Source organism: Giraffa tippelskirchi, chromosome 2 (genome assembly GCF_054371585.1).
Source record: "Giraffa tippelskirchi isolate mGirTip1 chromosome 2, T2T-mGirTip1v1.2.pri, whole genome shotgun sequence".
NCBI classification, from domain to species: Eukaryota; Metazoa; Chordata; class Mammalia; order Artiodactyla; family Giraffidae; genus Giraffa; species Giraffa tippelskirchi.
The window spans coordinates 154507911-154528599 of NC_137276.1; the positions used below are offsets into that span (position 1 = coordinate 154507911).

The 20689-nt window shown below is 43.2% G+C and overlaps 1 protein-coding gene across 5 annotated transcripts in view; it reads right to left on the reverse strand.

The window, feature by feature from the left end:
• The window catches only part of DGKG (diacylglycerol kinase gamma), a 211746-nt gene that overhangs the window by 140210 nt on the left and 50847 nt on the right, over positions 1-20689 (reverse strand). For all 5 annotated transcript variants that reach the window (XM_081571404.1, XM_081571402.1, XM_081571403.1 and 2 more), the window contains exons 3-5: positions 11615-11691; positions 3371-3536; positions 2778-2840 (exon numbers count right to left, since the gene is read on the reverse strand). In XM_081571404.1, coding sequence (XP_081427530.1) covers positions 2778-2840; positions 3371-3536; positions 11615-11691 — 306 coding nt within the window. The remainder of the gene's footprint in view (positions 1-2777; positions 2841-3370; positions 3537-11614; positions 11692-20689) is intronic.

Here is a 20689-nt window from a genome sequence, read left to right on the forward strand (position 1 = left end):
TCCTGTGCCTTCTGTTGGGGCACCAGGAAAAGGGTGAAATTTTCAACAGATGGCCTGATCTAAAGTGATTCCAGAACTTGGCTCTTTCTTGTTGGCAGAGGCCCCTCTCTGCGGTGTCCACCTGTCCCTACATTCTCGTTTCTGCTGAACAGGGGCATCTAATTAAGACATTTGTGGAAGGTGGCCCAACAGGAAAAGAATTTGCTACTTAAAATCTCAAGTCTCAAAAGATGAGAAAACACTGTACACTACCCTGGGCCAGCAGTCAGATAACTGCCCTTTCATGACTGAACCACAGGAAGCTAGTATTCTCTCTGCAGAGGAAAACAGTACCTGACAAATCCCTTCTCCAGGAGAGAGTCTCTGGAAGTTACTCTGAGACTCAAAATGATACAAATATAGCAAATAAGCATGGTGGTCAAATAAGCCAGCCAATGTCTGTTATTGTCATTGGTTATATTTTCTCAGACGGCACATAATGACAGCCTTCACTAAGTTCTTAGAAACTTCAGCCGCAGAAACAAAACCCTATCCAGACAATCTGAAACCTCAGGAAATGAAGTGTAACTTCTCTCAGGCTCCTCTTGAAGTTCCAGATACTTGGACTAAGAAAATCTCTGGACGAAGAGTCTGGGTAAAGAAGAAGACAGCTTTCTCAGTTGATTTTCTTGCTGAGAGTTTAGAATATCAAAGCTTCCAGTTTGAAGCTTTTCTTTCTACCATAGAATAGAATGGTTTCTGTCATAAAATGCCCTCTCTATTCCACATAAGATTTAAGATTTATTTATGACCTATCCATTCTGATCAGTGGGCCCTGGACCTGGCCAGCCTGAGTGAGATGCTGGGCAGAGGAGTGGGTGAGCCTAAACTTTGTAGTCTTGCCCTGATGCTGGCCGTGAAGACCTCAGGAAGGCAGCAATGCTCTTAATTTCGCTTTCTGAAGCTCCAGGAGAAGCCTGGAATTTGATTAGTTTATGGTCCAGAGGCAAGTCTTCTTTCCCAACCATGTTCTGCTTTCCATCTGGAGTGAGTTTTTGATCTCATCAGTCCTTCAGTGACACATTGAAACCTCTATAATCCTCTAGTTGCCCTTTTTGCCATGACTAGAAAAAAGATCAGAGCTACATCTAGCATGTGCTTAAAGAAATTCTCTCATCCTAGGTCCCTGTTACAGTCAGTTCTCATTCTGTATTATCTTTTATTTATCCTGCCAGGTATGTGTGTATTTAGATAGATAGATGTTTAGATAGGTTTGAAAGTATTAGTCTCTCAATTGTGTCTGACTCTTTGTGACCCCATGGACTATAGCTAGGTAGGTAGGTAAGTAGACGGATACATTAAAACTGTATTCTTTATCCATTGGGCACATCTTAAGAGTTAGAATTCACCAATGTGTATCAATCTTTTCCAAACAATAATGCAAAGGAAAAAAAGGTCTGTCTCCCTTAGTCCAAGAGCAACCTGGGAAGGATACAGTCCCTGAGGGTCCTTCCATGAAAAGGGGATGCCTAGTGGATACATTTGGAGACTGAGGGTATAGACTGAAAGAGATTTTGGCAGACACAATGAATTGAGAATAGGGTGACTTCTGGAGGGTGGCCTGAATGATAATTGCTGAACATTTACTCTGTTCCAGGCACTATTGTAAGCATCTTATACACATAACTCACTTAACCTCTATATTAACACTTACTGTCATCTCATGTTACAGATGGGGAAACTGAGGTCCAGAGATATGATCCAAACATATCCAAGGTTACAGAGATATTGTCAGAGCTTGGCCTCAAACCCAAGAACTCTACCTCTGAAGCCCAGATTCTTGGCCCAATAGTCTTATTGTCTGACTCAGCTTGAATTGATTGTACCCAGGAAATTTGTATTATATCTTAGAGCAGAGGTCAAGGAGGATAATATTTTCTTTTCTAGGAGCTTCTGCCCTTGGGACAGTGCCTGTCAATGGAGGAATGGCCTCCCTTTGATAAATGTGCCAGGGAAGGTTCTCCATCAATCATGATCCAAGAGCTGGTGCACAGACAGCCAGGCATACTGGCAGTGGCCCCACGGGGAGTGCAGCCTTGATCATTCCCTTAGGACTTAAGCAGACTGTTGCCTTTACGTGGAGACAAACCTTAGTCTAGGCATCTCAGGAGAGACCATTGCTTCCTCTCTCGGTGTAGGAAAGAGCAGCAGCTTGGGGTCTGAACAATCCTGGGTTGAATCTCTAGATTCACAGTCACACAGTGGTATGGAATCTCTTAATGCCTCAGCTCAGTGTGTGAAGTGGTGTGATTACAAAGGCTGAGGTGAAACATGCAATAAAAGCAGGTGCCTGGCAAATGGATCATCAAAACAATGTTAGCCGGCTTCCTCTTGCTTCTCTCCACTTGTTCAAACAAGTGCATGCAAATATTGTTGGAAATCAACCAAGCAGGTTCTTACCTTCTCACCCTACCCGCTCTTAGCCATTCCGTGATAGAGTCATCTCCACCTAAGCCCTGTAGCCACTTCTTCACATACACTCTCTGGCTCTGTCTCTCTTTCTCTGTTCCCCTTCTCCCAAACCCCCATTGTACACATTCTCCTTCCCCCGCACCCCTTTGGCTAGGCAGATCCATCAGAAGAAAACAGCTAATGAGCTGTCGGAAGTCCTGACCTGCCCTTCTGAGAAGATGAGACCTGTTCAAGGGTATACTGTTACATGGAGACAAAATTGCTAGTCAGATTTCCCCCTGTCCCCCAGGAATGAGGTACTGCCTGCTCCTTCCCCAAAGACTCACCCGTATCAGGGGCACAAGCCTCGTCTGCTTTGGCAGCATTATCTGCATTCTGTATGTCGGAATCTGGGGAATAAAAAGAAGATATCATGACCAGCCCCTGTCCTCTAGGTTCTTTGAGAGGTAGGAGACCCCAAAAAGTCTGGATCTCTTGGGGTATCCCAGTGTCTCTGGTGTCTGCTGGGTTCATGCTCACTTACTGGAGTTGGCTGTGTCTTCCCCATTACAGCCCAAACTCCAGAAAGGCAGTAACCACACCTTCCCCCAGCTCTAACACTCTCAGGGCACACAAGCTGACTGTGCTCCCCAGGAACTGGCAACTTTTGTGGAAGACCCACCCCCACTGCCATACATTATGTGATGCCTCCTCTTCCCCATCGTCTTCTCTGATTCTGAGTGGCAGGCATTAGGAGAGATCTGTCAGACAGGACTTCCTGAGAGGGCAGGAGTCCTGGTCCCTTGATCTCCATTCCCTCCTCCTCCCCATAGGGAAGTTACCATGCACAAGGGACCTCTGGGAGTGCAGCCTGAGCCTGTGGAAAGTGGGTCAGAGCTGCAAAATCTCCCTTCCATCTTGGGGATGCTGGTCCAGGTACCTGGGCCACTGGCCTCGCTGTTGCTGGCTCCCTCCTTTGGGTGCTCAGGGGTCTCCTTTTGGGGCTTCTGGCTGAAGGCCAGGAAGAGGTTTGTGCTCAGTGGCTGAGGAAGGTCCACCTCCAAGTATGCCTTCATGAACAGCTTGAAGACATCATAGCTGATTGGCTGAGAAGGGATGAAGAGGGAAATGTCAGTGGAGAGACATGAGGAGACAGAGAAGTGAGTGGGGAGAGAAGGAGGAGGAATTGGGGAGCTAGCAGTAGAAAGGCAAGTTGGAGGGAGTGGAGTGATTGTTGGGGGCAGGAATGAAAAGGCTCAGGGTGTCATAGAGAGTGACAGGTACAGGGAGCAGGGGTAGGATGTAAGTAAGAGAAAAAACTGGCGGTTATATGTTGGGGCTTGGTAGGACACAAAACCACAGCAGGCTTTTGTAACAAGACATGTCTAAGTTTAGGTAGAAAAGGGGGCGATGGAGAGTGAGCCCTGGGAATGAAGGCTCTGCTTGAGTCCAGCCCCATGTGAGGGTCTTGACTCTAGTGAGCAGGACTAGGTCAGTGCCCTGGAATCCTAGTTAAGATGAAGAGGAGGAGAGAGGGGAGAGTGAAGTGGGGAGGGCAAGACAGGGGCATGGGATTAAGAGGTTCAAACTACTATGTATAAAATAAATAAGCAACAAGGATATATTGTACAGCCCAGGGAAACACAACGATTATTCTGTAATAACTTTAAATGGAGCATAATCTATAAAAATATTGAATCACCATTCTGCACACATGACACTAATATAATGTCATAAATCAACTGTACTTCAATTAAAAAAAGATGAAGAAGGATGCAGTTGAAAACACAATGGAAAGCAATTGCTCTTCTGTGGTATGTCAATTTTCTGCTTATACTGTGAGGGATGTGATTCCTGAGGATTCAGGTCCCAGAATATAAAAAGGGGACAGGCTCCATCTTTCATTACTTTCATAACTGACCTTCTTTGGAGAAACCTCAAGATAACAGGGGATGGTGTGTGTCTGGCTCAGTTGTTCTCAAAACATGTCCTTGTGAAGGTTTCAGGCTCCAGGAGAGAAGAACAGGATGCCAAGGACAGAAGGCAGAACCAAGAAACATGCCAAAAAGTAGCACCTCTCCTTGCTGTATGTTGCCCAGTGCTGCCTGGCTTCTGGTCCCAGGTTGGGAGGACTGCCAGAAAGAGCTGCTGGTCTCAGCAAACAGCCGACAACAACAGCGCGCAGCGAGTCATCACTGGCTGGGGGTTTGATGGCATCAGATTTGTCATCAACTCAGCAGATGCTCCTGGAAATCATCTGAGGAAGCGCTGCTCCAAGATCCGCTGTGCAGGCTTTTGTGAACAATAGCGATAAAAATCCCTTTTGGGGAGGCTACTTGGCTCTCTCTGAAAATGTGGATAGCATTTAACCCCTTGTCTCTTCTGGAAGATCTGAGAGTCTTCCCAGAACCAGGAGCTGGCTGGCACATGCACCACCAGGTTTGCAATACTAATTCTTGGTCCTTAAAACAAGCAACGCTCTCTGGACCCCACTGGGAGGGCGCCTGCAAGGTGGCTTCTCTTTAGCCTCAGGCTGGGCAGTTCAAATATCTCCCGGGCAGAGTAGAGGAAGTCTGATTTGGTTGAACAGAGGTTAATGAAGGCTCTTACCAGAGGAAGGATCTCCAAGCAAATGGTGGACTCACATTTCTGGGACAGCTCTCAGTCTCCATCTCTCTCTCTCTGCCTTTCCTGAATTTTGTACTCTTTCTGTCCTTCCGTCTCCACTACCCCAACACTTCAGAATGTCTCTTCCTCACACATCCTCTGCCTTTCTCCCAGTTCACAATGGCCAAAACTTCTCCTTCTTTTCAAGTGGAACCCACCCAATGTGACCCTGGATTTTACCTTCTCTGCCTCTTATGGCATATCCCAGCACTTGCTTCTCTACCTGTGAGCACGTTCAGATCACTCTTCCAAAGAAATTATTGGCGGCTTGAGCTACTAGCCTGTGCTTCTTCCATTCCCCTTCACACTTCTCCTCACCTCCTTAATCCATTCAATTTGGATTCCAGCACATCACTCTTGAGGGTCACAAATTCAATGATATTTTTTCAGATTTTCTCATCTTTATTATTAATTTATTTTAAAAGGCTCTTTTTTTGCATTGTCCTTCTTTGGCACATTTTCATCAACAAGCACGGTTTAACAATATAGTTTTGAGCTCCAAAATCTTCTGTTAACTTTTTGGGGGTTGGCCTCAAATTGAAAACTATCAGCATAAAATATTTCTGGAAAGTAGAGTGTACTAAATGATTTAATAAAAATGAAATTCAGTTAAAGTCTTACATAATGCTCTTAAAAAACTGAAGCTGGAAGATCTTCAAACAAGACCAGTGTAAGATTCAGGAGACCTTGTGACTAATCTAAGGTCCACCACATTTCCCTCCTTGGGTTTTTCTTTAGCAAATTATGTAGGGCTGGACCAGAAGATCTCAAGCTCTAAACTGCTATTAGATTCTTCTTAAACTGGTTCCTCTTCCTGACTGTGTGCTGTGCTGTGCTTAGTCGCTCAGTCGTGTCTGACTCTTTGCGACCCTGTGGACCACAGCCCACAGGCTCTTCTGTCCATGGGGATTCTCCAGGCCAGAATACTGGAGTGGGTTGCTATGCCCTCCTCCAGGGGATCTTCCCAACCCAGGGATTGAACCCAGGTCTCCCACATTGCAGGTGGATTCTTTACCATCTGTGCCACAAGGGAAGGCCTCCTGACTGTGCAGTTTCTGTCAATGGCAGCATTATCCTCTCAATATTCCAGGCTCAGCTTTGAACTCCCAATTGTCTGAGATCAATTCTTGTCTCTTCCTTCTTTCTACTGTCTTCTGCAACTTCTCTCATATCCAGGTCTTTTTAGTATCAGTGGCCCATCAGCCACCATCCTGACAAGGAATGTTGAAGGCCCTCACATTCCTGGTTTCAGCCTCCTGTTTCATGTATCCCATCTGGGCCACTGTAACGCCCCTCCAAGCCTTCTCTGCCTCCACCTCCATCTGTTAGTCCTCTCATCTTTCCTATCCTTGCCAGGTTGATCTTCCCAAAGCTCAATTCTGATCAGATTGCTTCCCAACTCAAAAACTTTCCTCGGCCTCTAATTACCCATGGGAAAGTTGAGATCACTTGTCTCCAAACTTTTAAAATCATGTGCCCTTCTGTTAAGATTTTCAAACATACACTCCCATTTATCTTCACTTACACATTATATATATTTCTACTGTGCTCCTCTGCTATACATTATAAAAGACAAAGAAATTAGAAAAAAAATCGATGTAAATAGAAGATCTAATATGCAGCATTGCTGCAGTCCAATAGATCATCCTGTTCACTCCTTGAGTCCTTTGAGATTCAAAGCCCTGCTATAATCCCACTCCAACCTAAGTTTGTAGCTACTTCAAGCTCAAAGACCATTCTGGCCTTTTCTCCTATGATTCTCTATGTGTACCTCTACATACTGATCTCTGTGTTCTTTCCTGGCCAGGCTTTCATGTACTTACATGAACTGCTTTCTTGGCCCAACTCAGATGCTACCTCTTCCAGAAAGCCTAGAATGATCTCTTGTGCCTGAATTGCTCTACTTTTCCACCTTGGTTCCTGACTTGGGACACTCACATTGCTACCCTCTCAATATACAGTTGTTCATGACACATACACTAAAAGGTAGGGATTTCTCTTATATCATCTTTGTATCCCCTACACCACCTATTATGGTATTTCCTGATAGTATTTTAATGGATGTTGGGTTTCTAGCTGGTACACTTGTTGTCATCAATTACTGTGGGGCCTCTTCAATCAATATATATGTACTGAGTCTCCCATGTACAAGACACAGTGCTGGGCACCAATGGGGAACACACTGGTGAATTAGTCATGAGTCCATTCTTTTAAGAGACTCAGTGGTAAAGGTACTGAAATAATTCTAATATAGGCTCAACAGTGGTGAGTGCCATAGAAGAAAAACTGACAAACTGTTAGAACTTAGAAAACAGTTATGATTGAGCACATGTTCAATCACGTATGGCCCTATCCTGGGGAACAGAGTGGTATAAAACAAGCCCAGAAACACAGAGCATTCACATCAGAAGAGCTCAGAGTAGACTTCATCTCCTTATATCACCAAGACTCTGGAAGGTAATCTGCCTCAGCCAGTTCACAGCAAAGTGAAACCAGAAGCCTCATCTTCTGACTCCTGGTCCAGTGCTCCTGCCATTGTATCTGTCCAGGCCCCGGTGCTGACATCCTGCTCCCTGCCAGTCCCTCTAAGCACCTCAAGTTCAGCAGGCAAGGAGATGTGACTAGGGGCCACTCTCAGTGACATCTGGGTTGCAAAAGAATAAGTTCTTTATGAGCACAGACCAGGTTCAGGGTAGCTGCCTGGTTATTGCATGATGGGTAGGAAGTGGCTGGTATGTTGCCCAAAGCAGATAACCAACCACTATGCAGCACACTGGCAATTCTCAGAGCCCTGAGTAACATCTTAGACACTGCCATTTTTCAGACTTTTTTTTTCTTTTTCCCCAGAAAGTGCGACTTTCATGTGGAAACTAGCTAGGCAATTGTTAATTCTTCCACAGGCTAAAAAGGAAGGAGAACGAGGTGAAGAGTCTGTTGATCACTGTCTTGCTTAAGTCTTAAAACAACAATGTGAGATGGTACTGTTGCTGTCATGTGGTGGATGAAAAAAAACTTCTGGAAATATAACTTGCTCAAAGTCATAAAGCAAGAAGCAGAGCTGTGCTTTGGGCTAAGATGCTACCAGGTCCCCCTACCTTTTTGGCTTCACTGTTTCCGTCTACTTTCTCGAGTCTTCAGTGGCACTCTGTTTTCCAGAGAATCACGCGGTGCCAGTGGGCAAGGGTACTCTTGTCATGGCCACATGCAGCCGGCAGCCACTCTACAAACTTTTCTTTCTGGCCTCGCTTTCCTAAGCAACCTGCCCCTTCCAACAGCTAACTCATTGCTCGTTGAGACATTTCAGCAGCAGTAAGCCATCAAGCTCGAGAGAATTTAAACCCTTGTTGTTTCTGAACCCCGTGCTGGCACATTATACCTACTTGAAGCCAGCCACACTGTGAGAGAGAATGAAAGCAGAGTGATGGAGCTCCCCTTGGACACAGCAATGCCAGGGTATAAAGAGAGGGGGGCCAGCTCAATGGAGGCGGGGGTGGCAGCCAGCTCATAGCAGCCAAGCTGCTCCCTGCTTCTGTAAGCTCCTGTGGCCTTCACACCCTCTGCAGCTCTGACCAAACTGTTCCCTCCTACTCGTCAGCCTCAGGGTAGACAGGCTGATTAGCACCACCACCGGCCCCCCCCACCGTTGGTCTTTGTTCCTATGTTTTTGGAGGTGGGGGTGGCAACTGGGGGGCTGCAAGTTCTTTGTTGCCTTTGGCATCCTTTCTACCTGGTTTTCCTCAGGAATGTTCTTTGAAACAGTGCGTTTTCAGTCTGGTCCCTGTTCTGTCAATCTTCCTTCTGCTTTACTCTCAGGTGATTGGTGCATTTTATCCAAAGCACCTCTCAGGTGTACCCCTAGGGTATGGGCTCTGTTGATTCTCTCCTAGGACCCAGCAAAGAAGGAACTGACTCAAGGTCTATTGAAAGGATGACAATATGAATAAATAAGCGGCCAGCCTCCTCCCAAGTTTGTCCTGATGATCAGTAGCTTTTCTGCAATTAGCCCTCATAAAAAGACCCAGGACCAGGGAAGAGGGAGTTGAGTTTAAAACATTCTGGGAAAAGGGAACAGAAGGGGAATAATAATAGGCACTATTTTCAGTGTCCTTAAAGTCTTAGACATTTTTCAGAAATCATCTTATGTAGTTCACTCATCTGTAGACTTCAAGGTCTCTCTTTTTGGTTGTTATTATCTTCAGTTCACAGTGAAGAAACTCAGGCTCAAACAAGTGAAACAGTCAAGGTCACATTGCTGGTTTGCAGCAAAGGTAGGAGTCTAAACTAAGACCCTGTGACTCCAGAGTCATGGCTCTAAACCTTGGCCCTGCCAGTAGGAAGTAAGTTCTGGAGGGAGGCCAGGAACTGTGCTTCCTCATCTTTATGTCTTCTACAGTGTCCAGCACAGTGCCTGGACTCTCAGAAAACTTTACATGAGCTGAATTTGAAAGTAAGGGAGGTCTTGCATACATTTATTCATTCAACAAATGTTTGTTGAGTGCCTGATATGAGCCAGATACTCCTCTGGGCACTAAGAACATAGCAGTGAACAAAAATATTCCAATGGAAGAGATAGACAATTAAATAATTAAGTTATATAGTGTGACAGATGGTGAGAAGTACTAAGGAGGAAAATAAGGCAGAGCAGGAAGATATGAAGTATTAGTAAAGAGGGCTTAACATTTTAAATAGAGAATGTGACATCCACTGAGAAGGTGATTTGAGCAAACACTTGCAGGAGGTGAAGGAATGAATGATATGAATAGCTAGGGGAGGAACACAGCAGGAAGAGGCCAGAGCAAGGGCACAGATATTAAGGTTAGAGCTACCTTGACTTGTTTGATGGCATCAAAGAGGCTAATAAGGCTGGGAAAAAATGAGAAGATTAGCAGGAGATGCGGTCTGAGAGTAGGGTGGGGGTGCAGATTGTAGTGACCTTGATTTTTGACTCTAGTAGCAGGTGGGCAGACCATAAGAGATTGTGGAACAGAGCAGTGATACGATCTGACTTCAGTTTTAACAGACTGCTCAGTATGTGTGTGATGAATAGATTTTCAAGGTCAAGAGCAAAAACAGGGAGCCCAATGAGGAGACTACTGCAGTGATCTGGGCAAAACACGGTGGTGACTCAGGTCAGGGTGGTAGCAGAGCATGTAGTGGGATGTGTCTGGAATTTGGATGTATTTTGAAGGTACAAGTGATGTAGGTTTGCTGATAAATTAGCTATGAGATGTGAGGAAAGCAGAAAAGAGAAAAGTCAATGATGACTCCATGGTTTTAGCCTGAATAACTTGAAATATGGAGCTGTCATTTACTGAAATGGGAAAGACTGCTGGAAAAACAGGTTTTATAGAGGAAGATGAAAAAGCTCAGTTAGCTTATGTTAAGTTTCATATTCCTATTTGATTTGTAAGTGGAAATGTCAAGTAAAGGGGTAAGAGAAAAATCAGGAGAGTGTAGTGCCCTGAAAACCAAGTGAAGAAAGTGGAGGAGGATTTGACCAATCATGTCCAATGCTGTTGAGTAAAATGACTTGAGTTTAGCCACGTGGAGGTTCTTGGCTGCCTCAACTAGTGGTTTTAGTGGAGGAGTGGGGGTTACATGCTGATTGAAGAACTTTCAGAAAAGTGGGAAAAAGAGAAATTGGAAGCAATGAGTATAGACACATCTTTTGAACAGCTTACTTGCGATAAAGGATAGGAGAGAGATGAAGTGGTAGCTGGAGGGAGACGTGGAGTCAGAGGAATGTTTTAAATATAGGAGAAATAGCAGTATGTTTATTTGTTGATGAGATCTAATATATAGAGAAAATTGATGGGAAGAAACAGAGTGGGAGCGAGAGAGAAATATGTTGCTGAAGCAAGGCCTGTCAATGGACCAAAGAGGATGAGATTGAGTGCACAAGTGAGGGGTTGAACTGAGACCAGAGCATGGAGAGCTCACCCAACGGAGAGCTCAGCAGGAGAAATGGTATAGCTAGGTGGGCACATAAGGAGAGGATCTTGGGGACGAGTTCTTCTGATTGTTTCTATTTTCTCAGTGAAGTAGAAAACAGTCGATGACTGGGAACTGAGGGGGGGAGCAGGATAAGAGATCTGAGGAGAGAAGAGACACTGAAAGGGTGAATGGACTTGTGAGGTTGTGAGAGAGTGAAGTCGCTCAGTCATGTCTGACTCTTTGCGTCCCCATGGACTGTAGCCTACCGGGCTCCTCCGTCCATGGGATTTTCCAGGCAAGAGTACTAGAGTGGGTTGCCATTTCCTTCTCCAGGGGATCTTCCTGACCCAGGGATTGAACCCAGTCTCCCGCATTGGAGGCAGACGCTTTACCGTCTGAGCCACCAGGGGATGGACTTGGGGAACATATAATTCCAGGTAGCACCAATAGCTCACTTGAAACTTGGGAGAAAATATGTTGAGAAGCAAATTTTTCACAGTGAGCTAAACTTCGAATAGAGGAACAAATTATGGAAAAGCTAGAACATGGGGTTTTTAAAGGCTTGAAATGAAAATGTTCTTACCTCATGTGGGCCATATTGTTTGAGGCTCCCACCCTCATTAAATTCAGCCAAGACATACTTTATCTTCTTGGAAGAATCTGGAAAGACATAATCCATATGTGAAACAACGGTGAACAGCAAGTGGGAGCTAGGCCAAGTCAATCCTTCATGTGTAATGCTGGTTATGATGGAGCAGCCCTCATTTCCAGAACCACATGGAAGAATGTCACCTTTATCTGCCTTTCTGCCCTCTCAGTTCTTTTTTTTTTTAGTATATTTTCACTCTTGCTGTATGAACTATCTTTCTAAAACACAAATCTGATTAGATCATGTCTCTGCTCAAAACCCAAATTAAATGAAAATTAAATGGTTAATTTTCCAGGATAAAGCTTAACCCCCTTTGCTGGTATACAAGTACTAGGTGATCTGATCCAGCCAACTCCTTATCTCTTATTTTAACCATTCATTCACTCCATTTTTTAGCCATGTCAAACCACATTTCTAGAAATTTCTGAACACACTGTGTACTGTTTCATGGAGTCTCTTTTCTGCGTAGCAAACGCCACTCAATTCTCAGTAGCCAGCTGAAATGTTGACTCCTTTGAAAAGCCTTATTTTACTAGTCAGTTAATCACTCCCTCCCCTGGCTCCCACATGACTTGTACATAACTCTATAACAGTACTTGTCATATAGTTGTCATGCCCATCTTCTGCCTGGTTCTACCTTCAGAGCTGTAAGTCTTTGTATATCATACCAAGTACCGACACATTATTAGTGCTCAGAAGAATAATATATTAGATGATCAAATAAACATCTGAGCAGAAATTTTAAAGCATTTAAAATGTTAATTAAATGGATAGGTGGGCATCAAGCCTGGCAAGGTTCTGTCCTTGGTGCTGAAACAGAGGCAGGCTTCATACACATGGTAGTTTAGAAAAATTCTGCTTTCCATAGGAAGTCATTTAGAAACTACAAGAGGAAATGGTGGCTTTTCTTTTATAAGGGACTTTGGAGTCAAGAAAAGACAATCAATAATTGTCATTATAAACACATCCTGAGTGCATCCTGTGTAGTTACCAGTACTCTAGACATCAAAGAAAATCAGAATTTCTGTGCTCTCCCTATCTCACAGTATTGTGAATAAGTAAGAGCTTCTCAAGCTCCATTACTGCCACAATTGAAGCATTGAAACAAACGGCAATGTCATTTAACGCTGACATAGGATTCCTTGGTATTTGGGCACTTCGTACAGAGGGTTATGCTCTCTTAGGCCCATGTAAAGTAGATATGCCTGTGCTGGGCTGTTCTTCATGACTTTGCTGACTTGGATTCAATCAAGCACAAGCCATAAGCATTTTAGGATTGAGACAAATTGCAATGCCACAGGAAAATGCTGCTGTTGCCTAAAAATGGACATTTCTCTCTGAAATTCAAAACAGATGTTGGAAAGCTAATAGCTCAGTGAGATCCAGGCACCAGATGCCATCAGTTTGGGCTGCTTTCACTCAATTCAGAAAACACTATGGAGGGTAAGACACTGCTAGGTACTATGATGAACTAGTTGGGGACAGGATCTGAATAACTGTGGTAATAATAGTTATGACTTATTAAAGACCTTTACTACATATTCTTATATACTCTCCCCTACCAATATGTGCAAATTTGGTAATATTTTCTTTGGTTGACAGATGAAGAAAACTGAAATTTAGAAAAGTTAAGTGACTTATCTAAGAGTCAGGGTTTTGACTCAGGTCTAGTCTGGCTCAAAAGTCTATATTACTTTTCCTTAAGCACTATCCACTAGTACTTCCCAAACATTTGCTAACACAATGTAATATGTAATTAATGCTCTGGCAATGATATAAAGCTCAAGGAAGCACAGAGTGGGTAAGAAGTAAAATGAACAGGGAAAAAGTAAAACTAGGATGAGAGTAGGGTTAGGGCAGGGACTGGGGATGGCCTATGAAGGAGGTGGCATTTGAGATGGGCTATAAAAAATAAGCAAGGTTTTGAAAGGCAGTCGTGAAGAAGGCAGGGTATTGGAAGAGACAGGGTGAACCAAGATATGAAGATAGATGAGCATCACAGGACCTTTAGGCAAAGTTAGAACCAGAGAGTAGTCAGAGCCAGATTTGTGGGGGGTACTGAATGCCAACTTAAGGACATTGATTTCAAATTATTAAAAACTTTTTGAGTAGTAGAGTAGCAGAACCAGGTCTGTTTTTTACAAGTCACTCAGGCAACAGAATGGAAGAGAGATTAGTATTAGGTCAGATTTCAGTTAAGAGCACATATACATTATACTCAAATTACTCTGCTGCTGCTGCTGCTAAGTCACTTCAGTTGTGTCCAACTCTGTGCGACCCCATAGACGGCAGCCCACCAGGCTCCCCCATCCCTGGGATTCTCCAGGCAAGAACACTGGAGTGGGTTGCCGTTTCCTTCTCCAATGCATGAAAGTGAAAAGTGAAAGTGAAGTCGCTCAGTCATGTCTGACTCTAAGCGACCCCATGGACTGCAGCCTACCAGGCTCCTCCATCCATGGGATTTTCCAGGCAAGAGTACTAGAGTGGGGTGCCATCACCTTCTCCGTCAAATTACTATATGTGTATCTTAAATATTTGGGAAAAACACTATATTTAGGAATCAATTTCAATGGGAGATTTTCAGCTCAGCCAGAATAGCCACATTTTTTAAAAAATGAAAAATTTGGAGCGTGAGTCTTCCTTGTGTGGCTTCTGCAAAAGTAACATAGAGACAGCATTTGGATTGAGAACCAAGGGAGTGATTTCACTTGAATTTTTCATGTTATTGCCACACTTTAGAGATTCCCCAGTTCATTCTCACAGAAATTGTTTGGTTCTCAAGTGCTATTGAGCTAATCCTGCTTTATCCTTAAATGTATGATATGCAAATTTATATTCACATGTGGTGGTGGTGGTTTAGTCGCTAAGTCATGTCCGACTCTTGCGACCCCTTGCCTGCCAGGCTCCTCTGTCCATGGGGATTCTCCAGCCAAGAATACTGGAGTGGGTTGCCATTTCCTTCTCCAGGGGATCTTCCTGACCCAGGAATTGAACACAGGTCTCCTGCATTACAGGCAGATTCTTTACTGACTGAGCTATAAGGGAAGCCCCTATATACGCATAGGTGTATATATTTATCTTACATATAAACATATATACACATGTATTCATCATATGTACACATTCAGGTAAACAGATAGAAGCATGTTCATTCTTTGACCACTAGCCTCAAATTAAATAGAAAAAAGCAATCCAAGAGATTGCTGGCTCCTGGATTTCCACGAGAGGCGTTTCTCACTAAACATTTACATCAATCTCCTTTATAGGTTTTTATGAGTTCAGAGCATCAAACAATTCCTTTTTTTTCTTTTTGAAAGGGAAACTATTCCATTTCAAAAAAAATTAAAAAAGGGAAACAATCTAATTCTCAAACTTGAGACCCATTACTTTCTCCTTGGCAGTCCTTTGATACTTTATCTGTTTTCTTCTCACAGATTTCAGGGCTAGGTTTCTCTTTCCCTGAGGAATAAGTGGGCACTGTGCCATCTTGTTTGTCTGAAGATAGTTAAGAACAATGAGGGGCTTCTTCAGCGTATTCCTTGATCTTACTTCAGATGCCATGTGTACCTGAGGGTATAAGAGCACAGCCTCAGTAGAGACCGGCCCATCCAAGCCTGTGCTGTAAGACCCCCTCCAGACTCAGGAGACAGAGCTCCATTTCTGAGTGTGCAAAACAGAGCCATATCCACAGTTCTTTTCCATAACAACTCCTATTTTGAATACCTGCTATGTGCTAAGCACTGCCCTCATCACTTCATGCATTTTATTTAAATCTCCACAATATAACCCTTCAGATAAGTCGCCCCTGTTTTAGAGAAGAAGAAACTGAAGTGTATGGAAATTAAATGATTCTTTCAAAGACATGAGCTAGTGAGTGAGTCACTCTTATTTTTAACACATCTAATAGTGTAACACAGTTGTCAGAGTCATTGGATACACGAATACAAGTTAATCAGAAGATAATGCCCTTTCTCCATGACAAAAGCTCTCAAATCAGGCTGCATGTTAAAATCACCTGAGGACCCCTAAGCACACTGAATCCCAGGCCTCCCCCCAGACTAATTAAGTCAACATCTCTGGGGGAACTCAAGAATCAGTATATTTTAAAAGCTTCTGCAGGTTCAAACATATAGTCAAAGTTGAGAAACTGCTGTTCTATAATGTGGTTTTATTATTAGAAATAATAATAAATTAGAATACTGCTGAAAATGTTGGATAACCATTGCAAAAGGGAGAAAAAGATTATAATGATGCTAAAAATGTGCTTGGCTAATATTCCTTATTGTTTAAGTGGACAACACCAAAGAGCTCCACCCAACAAGTCAACTTACTCAGCTGTTGGCAAAGCAGGGACACATTCTATATTAATTCACTATGGCAGGACCATCAGTACACAGTTTTACCTGAAATCAGAAGTTTAGAAGGCTCTTTGCTGTGATCAAGGTTGCTAGCCGTAACAACTGCTTTAAGAAGTTTCAGTCCAAAGTTGTTTCTTAATGCCAAGAATTCTGGGATCTTAACCAACAACTTGTTCCTAGTGTTTGAGCAAATTCAAAGCCTGTTTAAGGAGAGAATCTGGCCCTACTCATAGGCATCTCTGACGCCATGTTTGTGTGGGACAGGGATGTCCTCTGTCTGAACAAACAGACACATCTGGAGCTTCAGTGTTCACAGCAGAATGTGAGCTGTGCTGCCTGAACCGGGACCCAGTGTTTATGGGCCATCTTCTAGTTAGGAGCCCTGATGACACTAATCAGACACTGATCAAGTTTCCATTAAACTTGGAAATAACTATAAAGCAACATTTTAAAAAGAGAAACTGAAAACCCATAGAGGAGAGTGAAAATCTAAGGTACATGATAACTCTCCATTCTTTGAAGTTCCCAATCCATACAAGTGGACTGCCTGGGGATAAGGTTAGCTGAAACTCCAATACTTTGGCCATCTGATGTGAAGAGCCGACTCACTGGAAAAGACCCTGATTCTGAGAAAGATTGAGGACAGGAGGAGAAGGGGGTGGCAGGGGATGAGAACATTGGATAGCGTCACTGACTCAATGGACAGGAGTTTGAGCAAACTCTGGGAGATAGTGAAGGTCAGGGAAGCCTGGTGTGCTGCAGTCCATGGGGTCAAAAAGAGCTGGACGTGACTGAGAGACTGAACAACAAGAAGGTTTAAATGCAGATTCTGATTCAGTAGGTCTGGATCATTGCCTGAGATTCTGCATTTCAAGGAAGGACTTGGGAGACACCAATTACGTAGGTCCCAGTACCTCAGTTTGCATGAGCAGACCTGAAGCAACCTGTACATTTGCATCTGACTAGTAAGGCTTGTCTGTCACAACACACACAAAAAAACATGATGCTGAGCCTAGAGGAACATATTCCACAGACTGAGAAGATAATAAATGACTCTCAACCCAGGGAAGAATAGACACAGAAAGAGGGAGAAGGGAAAGCCGAAGCATGAAGGGAAAAAACCCTAGATTTTCCTTCTTCCAGTGAGGCTTGGGATGCATGAGTAAGTTTTATAAGCACTCAGAAAGTCAGGAACACAGTAAGATGCACAAAAGCCAAGAATAGGGTTTTCCAAGGGTCCTGGAAAGGAGGAAGATGATGTCAGAACAGAGATTCCAGGTCAGCAGCACCGCTTCAAAAGGCCCACCTTTGCAGCCAGGACGAGTCAGGCCCTGGGGTGGAATGTGGGAAGCATGTGTAGGAAGTGCAGCATCATAAGCAAATAAAAAGCCATACCAGTCATTCAGGTCATTTATGATAAATCAGAAAGTCTTAGTATCCTGAGGCCCATTAAGGGCCCATTAATGGGCCCAATAAGCATGGGCCCATTCTCCCAGTTATGCTTCTTTTCCTGTCCTGCTTCTCCTCAGCATGTAGCCCACCGCCTGATACAAAATTGATGTTTAATAAAAATTTATGGAATAAATGAGGGCTAGAAAAGGGATTGGGCTTGTCATGCTTGTTCCATATGTCCTATATTCCCAGAGGCATAAGGAGAAAAGGTAGACCAGTGGTTCTCAATCCTGGCTGCATGTTGAAATGACCTGGGGAGCTTCAAACATCCCTGATGCCTGGGTCTCATGCCTACAGGTGATAATTAAATGGTCCAGAGATGGGGAGGGGCGGTTAGTGGGCAGGACATCACAATCGTTTAAAGCCTTCCAGGTATTTCCAATTTGCAGCTAAGGCTGAGGACCACTGAGGCCCACCAAGCTAACTACTTGGGGAAACCCATGGAAGTGAAGGTTCTGCTGCACTTCTGAAGGTTATATATAGAATAAGAGAAAAATACTTTATCAGCCAAAATTCCCACTGCTTCGATGTAAAGAAAACCCTCCTCAGGATACTAGGACTTTCTAATTTATCATAAATGACCTGAATGACTGGTATGGCTTTTTATATAAGTATAATTTGCATTGCTAGCAAGATTTCCCACTTTTTCTCCAAATAATTTGGCCTCACCAGTCATAGGTGGAGGAATGCAGGAATAGTTACCTTCTGGCAAATAAAAGTGTGGTCCCTGGAGCAGCAGTATCAGCATCACCTGGGAGCCTGTTAGAAAGAATCTCAGAACAAGCCCAGACCTACTGATTCAGAATCTGCATTTTAACAGAATCCAAGGGCTCCACAATCACTGTGGATGGTGACTGCAGCCATGAAATTAAAAGACGCTTGCTCCTTGGAAGAAAAGCTATGACAAACCTACACAGCATGTTAAAAAGCAGAGACACCACTTGGCCAACAAAGGTCTGTATAGTCAAAGCTGTGGTTTTTCCAGTAGTCATGTATGGATGTGAGACTGGACCATAAAGAAGGCTGAGCACCGAAGAACAGATGCTTTCAAACCGTGGTGCTAGAGAAGACTCTTGAGAATCCCATGGACAGCAAGGAGATCCAACCAGTCCATCCTAAAGGAAATCAATCCCGAATATTCATTGGAAGGACTGATGTTGAAGCTGAAACTACAATACTTTGGCCACCAAATGTGGAGAGCTGACTCATTAGAAAAGACCCTGGGATGCTGGGAAAGACTGAGGGCAGGAGGAAAAGGGGGCAACAGAGGATGATGGTTGGATGGCATCACTGATTCAATGGACATGAGTTTGAGCAACCTCTGGGAGACAGAGAAGGACAGGGAAGCCTGGTGTCAATGGGGTGGCAAAGAGCTGGACACAACTTAGCAACTGAACAACAGCAAAGATTTATGTGCACATTCAAATTTGAGAGCCACTGTTTCAATGAAGTCTCTCCCTATCCATAGATTCTGTGACTGCCTGTGGGCAGAGTTCCAGTCATTACTAATGAAAAGAAGGCCAGCTGTACCAAAAGAGATATGGGTGAGAAATAGCTGTGATTATCCCTTTCAAGATGGAAGCACCTAGACATGACCCTTTATGGGCCCAGGGTTCCATAACATTTGATTAAATCTCACTCTACTGGCCAATATAAATAGAAAAGTTTCAAGAAAGCTTACTTACAGTCTTCCATTGTTCTACAGATTAGCCCTAAATATTTTCTCTGACTCCTATATTACACTGACAGGTTTGAATTTTGAGCTATAAATTCCCTACATCTTAAAGTAAAAAAAACTTTGACTTAATTTGATTCTACTGAAATATACTTCTGAATAGCACAATTTACTGATTCAATCTTTTTAAAATGCATTGAAAATTTTTGTTCAGGAAGGAAGAGTCTATCAGGGCTACCCAACACCGAGTACCCTGATTATCTGTTGGAATTCAACACCTGGGAACCAGCATGTGGGTTAAGATTTCCTACCCAGGAACCCTGCCTGGGGCTCCCTTTCTCCTCATTTATTCCCGTGATCCTGAGGTTATGGAAGGAAGAATATAGGAGGAAAAGACCTTCAGATTCTTCTCTCAAGACCTAAATTGAATAGAAACATTAAGTGGGGGTGGGGGTGGGGTGGGGTGTCCCATCTCACAGCTTTAGAAGGGCACTGAAGTAAATCTCAGTTTTGTCTCTATTTCTTTGTATGTCACTATTATTTTTAAAATTCCCTAAAACTCAGAAATAAGAAAAATAAGTGGGCAACACATCTTTTCAATGTCATATGGAACAAAGGCTATCTAAGGACTATCTAATGAAGGTACTTAGTTCTGCTCACTGTTTACTATTGATTAAAACATATTAAATGTCCCAGACTTAGTGAAGTTACATGTTAACTTACAGATTTTTTTTCCAGCAGAGATGCACAGAACTTTTGTGAAACAGATAACCCAAAAGATTAGGGTTTGTTGTCCTATAACCAGTTTTGTATCTAACCAAGCAATCTTAATTGGAAAAGACCCTGATGCTGGGAGAGATTTTGAACAGGAGGAGAAGGGGACGACAGAGGATGAGATGGTTGGATGGCATCACGACTCAATGGACATGAGTTTGAGCAAACTCTGGGAGACAGTGAAGGACAGAGAAGCCCAGCATGCTGCAGTCTACAGGGTCACAAAGAGTCAGACATGACTGAGCAACTGAACAACAACAAAGCAATCTTATCCTTGCATTTATTTATGAAATTGCCTAACTAGGAATTTATGGATTTGATCTGTATCCATCCAGGGACCATATCTTACTTCTCAACTTTAATGTCTTACTGGTCCCTCCACTAATTGAGCTAAATAAAATCTTTGGCAAAAGTTTATTAAAATTTTTGTTTTATTATATATATATATATGTATATTCTTTATCAATGTATGGTTGAAAGTTGAGCTCCAATGAATAGATTCTGTTTAGTTTGTTGGAACTGAAGTGAAACAAATTAAACTTGACCTCAAATTGAAAACATTGGTTCTAATTCTTATTCTGTCACTGATTTTCTGCGTGACCTTCGGGAAGTCACTGAGCTCTTCTGAATTTAGTGTTCTCATTTGTAAAATGGATGGTAGTTGGATTTGATCATGGCTAAGATCTCTCCTAGCTTTAAAAAGTCTACAAAATCAAGCAACCACTAACTGATGTGGGAAATGTTTGGCTT